General features: G+C 28.4%; 1 protein-coding gene across 2 annotated transcripts in view; it reads right to left on the reverse strand.

The window, feature by feature from the left end:
- LOC111683114 (IQ and AAA domain-containing protein 1-like) overlaps window positions 1-7,692 on the reverse strand; it is a 158,513-nt gene extending 150,821 nt beyond the window's left edge. For both annotated transcript variants that reach the window (XM_046952888.1, XM_046952887.1), the window contains exon 1: window positions 6,928-7,692. In XM_046952888.1, coding sequence (XP_046808844.1) covers window positions 6,928-7,657 — 730 coding nt within the window. In that variant the 5' untranslated portion in view covers window positions 7,658-7,692. The remainder of the gene's footprint in view (window positions 1-6,927) is intronic.
- Window positions 7,693-8,586: the final 894 nt, after the last annotated feature.

Here is an 8,586-nt window from a genome sequence, read left to right on the forward strand (position 1 = left end):
GACTTTTTGGTGCTTTTTCGTTCTTCAAAAGGTACTTTTTGCAATTTCTACAATATTAAACCTAGAAACATGTAATTAAGTATGTATGGCCCGGATTAAGTGAGGACCCATACAAGGGGACTTTTTGGTACTTTTTCGTTTTTCAAAAGGTACTTTTTGCAATTTCTACGATATTAAACCTAGAAACATGTAATTATGTATGTATGGCCCGGATTAAGTAAGGACCCATAAAAGGGGACTTTTTGGTACTTTTTCGTTTTTCAAAAGGTACTTTTTGCAATTTCTACGATATTAAACCTAGAAACATGTAATTAAGTATGTATGGCCAGGATTAAGTGAGGACCCATGAAAGGGTACTTTTTGGTACTTTTTCATTCTTCAAAAGGTACTTTTTGAAATTTCTATAATATTGAACCTAGAAACATGTTATTAAGTTCGTATATCCCGGATTAAGTGAGAACCAGTAAAAGGGGACTTCTTGGTACTTTTTCGTTCTTCAAAAGGTACTTTTTACAATTTCTACAATATTGAACCTAGGAACATGTAATTAAGTTTGTATGGCCCGGATTAACTGAGGACCCATAGATGGGGACTTTTTGGTACTTTTTCGTTCTTCAAAAGGTACAAAAGGCTTTAAACACATCATGGTGAAGGGTATATAAGATTCGGCACAGCCGAATATAGAACTCTTACTTGTTTTTCTATTACATTTTTGATAGTTTGGCCTATATTACAATAACAAAATGCCTGTTGTTTTTGTATTATTGTATTTGTTGACGAGACTGCCTTGTTAATATACCATAATCTTATCTTTTTTCTTGTGTGCATTGTTCCGAATTTTGAAAACAATTCAATGAATTCGATTAATAGAGAACAAAAAGGAAAAATAATTTGAAAAATTTTATTCCCCACACAAAGCACATTTATGAAAATCGGTTTTTGACACCTAATACATAGTTGTGGGAAAATATCGATAACGTAATATATAACATGTATGAATGTATAGTCGGACATGGAAGACCATATCATACCCTACACCAGTTTTGGAATACCGTCATATGCTGGGGAATTCTCAGGTTAGTATTCATCCCGTAGATTGATCTTTATGATCATGAGAATGGAACTGATGCGATGGATTGTGTGAACAATTGAGAAAGTTAAAAATCCCTTGACAGCATACCTGCTACGCGATTATTTGTCGTGGCAATTATTGAAATTATTGACTTTGGAATTCCTACTTCCTTTGCACAAAAATTGCCACCTGAGTTCTTCATTGAAGGATTCAGAGGCGATGGTAGACCGTTGTCCAAGTCTAACTAGTGGATGAAAAAGACCACCGTGGGGTAGGGCATCATGCCAGTTACTCACGTAAAAGCACTTCGACATTCACACACACAGACGGACAGTCAGACAGACGGACATAGCGAAGGTGAAGGGTATAAAAACAGATTTTCTACAAGAGGGTTCACAGGAGCGTAGGGGTAAATAATGGCCTTTTCTTATAAATGTTCAAAGTTATTTATGTAGAATGTAATCGTGGTTTTAGTGTTTATCAGTGAATTTCGACCTTCAAGTCATTTCCTGAAGAGAGATTGTATGGGGGCCGATCATTACAAAAATCGGAAGTGTCATTTAAAGTTCTAGAAAACTAAGTTTTGCCGATTTTTGGGGGCTATGAGAAATAATGGACCGATTTCAACCATTTTTAGTCCTTGGGCTAAAAGAAGAGCATGTGCCAACTTTAATCAAATTATATTGAAAATTGCGACATGTAACGCCCGCTGGGTGTATGTGGGTGTAGATGGGTGTAGGACCAATATTTGTGGATGTTACAAACATCAGAACAAACACATAATACCCCCCCACAATAGTTTTGTAGGGTAAAAACAACAGGTTGCGTTTTACCCAGAAAACACATGGTTTTCTAATACATTAAAAATAAATAGTACGGTTTTTATATAAAACTAGCTAAACTAAGTAGTAACTTACGAAACTAGGGTAACTAGGTATATTAATAAACACTTTACGATTTAATATAACCTATGAAAAATTTGAATAATATAGTAGTTTCCCAGATGTACGAAATTTTGTATTTAATTCATGTGGGAGATGTCTATTGAAAGTCTCCCCATTTTTCTCTAAATGTTCAAATAAACATCAAAGCTTTTCATGGACAATTTTCTAGCTTTAATTAATATGGGAGGTCCCAATTTGTAATTTCAAATTGATGTCAATAGATTTTTGCTCTAATAGTTTCCCATATACAAATTGTTCAAATAAATGTTAAATTTTTTCGCGCCAAATTTGAAGATTTTAGGTCTCTTAGTTTCCCAGACAAACAACAACGCCAATTTATTTACATCGATGTTAAAGTTGTTCTTCAAAATTTGAGGATTTAACGAATACTCAGTTTAGCGACCAATTGTTTCCATTGAGTACCTTATATTACAAACAAATGAGTAAATTTTGTACCGGATATAACGAATTTGTAAAAAAATTCTATAAGAGGTGAAAACAATACTGACATATCACTAAACTTTGTTATTAACCAAAAGCAATAACATATTAAAATTTTATGTAAGTTCAATACCCAAAATACAAAAATCCTGGAATGGAAATGAAAATAACAGTTAACAAGTTAGAGTGCTATATTCGGCTATACCGAATCTTTAATTACCTCCACCAGCTACTTTTATGTTATTAATCTTCAAATTGATCAAATATTTGTAAAAATAAGTTTTCTCATGTCTTTAATAGGAAAATCCTAAAAGTTAAATCTATTACAATTCCAAGATTTCTTGAACATTATAAATTTAGTAATTTGCATGTATGCATGTCTATGGAAGATTATTTGGTAATAAGTAATATGCATTTAAGAGATTTTCGTAAAAGGACTTCGTATGAGAGCTATGTCCAATTATATATATAAAGACAAAATTTCAGAATTCTGTATCTATATCGTTACTTGGTAACAAATATTGTGAATCTAAGTAATTTTCTGGACCAAGTATGAGAGCTATGAACAAATATGGACCGGCCGTAAAACAATTTTATAGTGAATTTATGTATATAAGAGCAATATTTTTGCTAAATGTATGGACATAAATATTTGGTTATGAGTTATGTGCGTTTTTTTGGGATTTCGGAAGGGAACCTTGTATGTGTGCTTTTCTAAAAGGGACCTTGTATGAGAGCTATGATCAATTTTGGACCGATCGGAAAAACATTTCACAATATTATTTCTCTGTATGTGAGCAACACTTGTGCTAAATTTTATATGAATATCTTATTTTAGTAATGAGCAGGGAAACCAAAATATGCAAATGCATGTTTTTTGTGGTGCGTCGTATGGACTCATGGTTAAGATATTTACACGTTTCAGACCAATTTGAGAATTTTGGCATCGATATGTTAGAGCATATTTTTGCATATTTTACGCATAAGAGCATAATTTTGCATGATTTGACTTTTAAGCATATTTAAGGTATATTTTCGAGTTTTTAGAGCATATTATACTCTTTTAGTGCATATTTTGATGTTTTCGCTTTTTTTCGTTTTCATACATTTTTATTTTTTTTTTCAAAACTTTATATAAAAAAAATAAAATTCTATTGTTTTATTTTTTATTTTTTAAATTTTTTAGCCTATTTTGAAAAAAAATTTCGTTATGTTATAGTTTTTTATTCAATAAAGCATTATATTTTAAATCGGACATAAAAACGATTACTTTTGATTTCATGAGACCAATCCATTTTTAAAGTTTAAAAAACTAATTATTGGAATTTATGATAACACCGATTGGAAGAAATGTGTCAAACTTTGTCGTTTGAAATATGTTTTTTGTGGACCAAATGGTTTCGGTTATTGGTTATCTGAACGTAAAACGGAATTCTATTATACTAGTTCTTCAAACTATGAGATGAAATATTTATAAAAAAATGTAGTAGGATATAGAATATGACATTAAACATTTAATATTTCTTACAATTTCAGAGCTTTTCAATGTTAAAAAATAATCAAAAATTTTATTTTTGGAGCATATATTTTAAATTTTAAGAGCATATTTTGAATTTTTTACGGCATATTTAAAGCGCTTAAAACACTTTTTTAGAGCATGTTTTCGGTTTCCCTGGTAATGAGTTAAAGTTACTTTTGAAGGGGACCTTATATGAGGGGTAGGGTCAATTATGGACCGATCCTCATGAAATTTTGCTTTGTGATTTTGGATCATAAGAAACTTACTAATGTCGAATTTCATCGCTATATTCGTATTTTTAAACAAGTTATGACTTTTAAAGCTGCTTTTCGAGGGGCCACTTGTATGGGAGCCCATTTTCAATACCAAACAAACCTTACCTATAAGAGATATTTGTGTGAAATTTCAACCCTCTAGCTGTTTCCATTCAGACTCTATCGTGCTTTCAACAGACAGACGGACATACATGGCTAGATCATTTTAGAATTTAATGAGGACCCTATATATTCAGGGTGGGTCTATGACCAACATTTCGATATGTTACAAACGGAATGACAAAATCAATATATCCCCAATCTTTTTTGATGTTGGGTATAAAAATGTATTAAAAATCGATTAGTGTGTAGATGAGCTGTATGATTGTTTTCATCGCTCGTTTGAAAAAAATTGTATGTGAAGAAGAATTGCAAAAAATGAAGATTAAAAAGAAAACAACCGTATTTTATTAAATATTTCCTTTTTTCTATATTTTCTAATTAAAAGTGCATTGGTTTTTTTTAATTATTCCCTAATGTTTTTTTATTATATAACACTTTACAATACCCTATAAACACCAGAACCAACTTTTTTTGACAGTAAGCCCCGTTTATATGTTCTCAACAAAATTCCGCTAATTGAGATAAGTTTTTAAAAATCAAGAAACAGTTATGTTATGACTGTAATGCAATTTGTTTTGCATAAATTAAGTATGAGGTGAAAAGAGATGGAAATATATCCTTATATATTTGTCCCTCTTTTAAATCTCCCGTTGTTTAATATCCAATTTCTTTTGTTGATTTTTCGTAATTTAATATCCAATTTCTTTTGTTGATTTTTCTTATTTTTTTTTTTTTGCTTCCGCCATAGTGCTAAAATCAGCTGATTCCAGTCTATGATAGTCTATGCCATTCATATTCTTCTGTCTGTCAATATAGACAATATATTTTTTAACAAATAAGTTGCGGTAAGGCATTAACTAAAGAATAAAATGACAAAATTCAAGCGTTTTTGGAAACTGTCCAAAATCACAGGAATTTTGCAAAAAAAAAAATGGGCAAATTCAGAATGTTATTCGCAATTGTATAAGAAAACAGTTTGAATATCAGGAAAGCATAAGTGAAACTACATACAGAGTCAAAACAAAAGCAGACAGAATAAATTTCAGAAAATTTACCTCCAAGTCAAGTGATTCTTTAGCAAAAATAAGAGAAAAAGTGTATGTTACAGGAAGCCTAGCTACAGTAAAACGAATTGTTTGTTATAAATATTAAAAAAATGAATAAAAGCTACTTCAATTGCAACCCGTAAAGCTATATTAACATCTTGTTTTTCGGATGAAAAATGTTTAATTTAGAAGGTCCAGATCCATAAGGCCAGGGCTGTAAAAGGGTGGATTTGAAGCATGAATGAAAAAATTCTTTGTAACGGCGCATATGTTCCTCAGTAAATTTTTTCTAAAACCTGCTAAAAATGATTATAAAATAAAAAAAAAATCATGAAAAATGCAATTCGTTGTTGTTTTTGTCAATTAAATATGATGAACCTATTTAAATGAGTCAAAAAACTATTGTACAGAAACGTAGTATTTTAGAAAAAAATTATTAAAAATCGGTTATTAAGTATTCCACTAATGTTTGTCTATTTAGTGATATATGACATCATTGTATTAATTCAAATTTTAATATAACCAAGTAGTACATTATTTTTTGCAAAATATTAATTTGAATGTAAACAAAACAGTGAACCTATTAAAGTGATCAGGAGTGTATTATTAAATTATTCCATAGCTGTAAAATTTCGATTACGATTATTAATCAATAAAATTATTTTTCAAAAATAATCGTAATGGTTATTTATTTCTCTGGTATAAAATTTCTTATTATTAATTGATTACTATTAAAATTAATGTAAAAATAATCAGGATTAATTAAAATTAATGAAAATAATCAAAAATAATCAGATTTAATCATATAATTAATTTGATTATTTTCAAGGATTAATTTTGATTATTTTTGATTAATTTCAATATATTTGGTACAATTCTTCATCTTTTTACATAAAGTGTAATGGAAAACTGTTTTTCAATTATATGACCGTTTTATTTAAAACAATATATTTATCAAGTTTATTTCGATTGAAAATCTTGATCTCAGTAGAATCTTAGAAAAGAATTACTGCAATATTTTCAAAAAATAATTAATTTTTCTTATTTTTTTTTGGTACGAAATATATGGAAAATAATCAAAATTAATTCTTAAAAATAATCAACTATTTTTATGATTAATTTTGATTTTTTTATTATTTTGATTAATTTCAATTAATCCCTGATTTTTTTTAAACGTAATCAACAATTAATTAAAAAAAATAAAATAATCGTTAATTAATCATTAATTTTACCTATTTAATAAAAATAATATAATTAATAATGATTACGATTATTAATCATTATTTTACAGCTGTCAATTATTCAAATAAAAACATTTATTCGTCATTCAATCAAATTTTAAATACTTTTAAAATCAAATAATTGTCAACCCTTTAAAATGCTTTATTTTGAAAATTTATTCACATTTGTTCCCTTAACTGGTGTGGGGTATTAAATGGTCTACCGTGCCCTATTATAATTTATTTTTATTACAAATGATTAAGTTCGCGAACGTTCTTAATATTGTAAGAGTTTATGTATAGCTTACCGGCGTTTCGATTTTTTTCCAAGTTTTCGTTGTCCGAAAGATTGTGACATTTTACTACTGATTTCATAAAATTAGCATTAAAAATTGTTCGCTTTACTGGTATTAAGAATGATTGATCATTTTTATGATGAAATGTATAAGCAATATTTTGATATATATTTGTTTTTTTCACATTGTTCTTATTATATTCCACTGCACATTTATACATTCGGGCCTGTCTGCTTCTTTCGTGAGACTGTATTTGGATAATAGCATCTACTTTATCTGCTTTACGTCTGAAGTTTTTATTCTTTTTCGGCAAATGAAATGGTTCGTCTATATTTAGCACGGCTCGAATTTCCTTGGGCCGACTATATATAAAATTTGGCGAACGCCAAATAAGCAAATCATAAGGAGTTAGCTTACGTTCTATCAATGATTTGTCCAAATATACGAATTCGCTTAATTCAATGCTTTTTAATGAATTTTTCAGTTCTAATAATCGCTGTGTAGCTGGCTCAATAAGATTTTGAATTATATTTTTTTTCTGAACTTGCACTGTCTCTTTATAAAGATATCCTAGCTTTTGAACCAATTCAACGTACAAAATATATATATTCGATAATATCTGAAATGTTATTATAGGATCTTCAATGGGTTCCTTCTTTTTCAAAACATTTTGTCTTCTTATTAAATGTTTTAAATCTCTTTTTGTAGCCACCCAAAATTTGTAATTAAATTCAAAAGACATTTTAACAAAAAAAATAATAATTAAGTAATTTTATAAATTAAATTGATAAAACGTACACTGAAAATGTTAAAATAAATTAAAATGATAAAACCTACATTAAAAAAACCTTTTTAATTACATATACCCAAATTTTTGATTGAGATATAAAAAATCGACATTGCTGAATTTTAAATACCAAAGTAATTTATTACGTGGCCAATTACAATTACTTGTAATGTATAAGTGAGCGATAACCAATTAAAATTAAAGTTTTTCTAAATACAATTACTTGCAATTTGTTATAAACTTATAACCAATTACAATTACTTATAATTGTAATTTAATTAACCAATTACAGTTACTTGTAATTGTAATTTGGGTATTACTAATTACAAATTACATTAATTACTAGAAAGAAAGTTCACAATAATGTAATTGAAATTTTTTTCATTACAAGTAATTGTAATTTGCAACATATTTTTGGATATTACAAACATCAGTACAAATGCATAATACCCTCCCTACAATAGTGGTGTAGGGTATAAATACCAAGTTGCGTTTTACCCAGAAAACACATGGTTTACTAATAAATTAAAAATAAATAGTACGGTTTTTATATAAAACTAGCTAAACTAAGTGTGCTTTGCTGCCTTAAAATCAATGTACATTACAAAAAAAAAACTTTACGATTTTGAAGATTCTAATTAAGATATGTATACATCCCAGCAAAATATTTGCTTACAAATTCACTAGAAAAATCACCAGAACTCTTCGAGTAAAGTACTTACAATTCTACTAGAAAAAGTACTTATTTTTGTTTGAGATGTTCCAAAAGTAAGTCAATATTATTTGGTTGGAAATAAGTTGTTTTTTAGTAGAGTTATTTATAGAATATTTATGAAAAAATAATAATAAAAAGACGACACAGACTGGGGTTGAACTCAGAACGT

Source organism: Lucilia cuprina, chromosome 5 (assembly GCF_022045245.1).
Source record: "Lucilia cuprina isolate Lc7/37 chromosome 5, ASM2204524v1, whole genome shotgun sequence".
In the NCBI taxonomy this organism is placed as follows: Eukaryota; Metazoa; Arthropoda; class Insecta; order Diptera; family Calliphoridae; genus Lucilia; species Lucilia cuprina.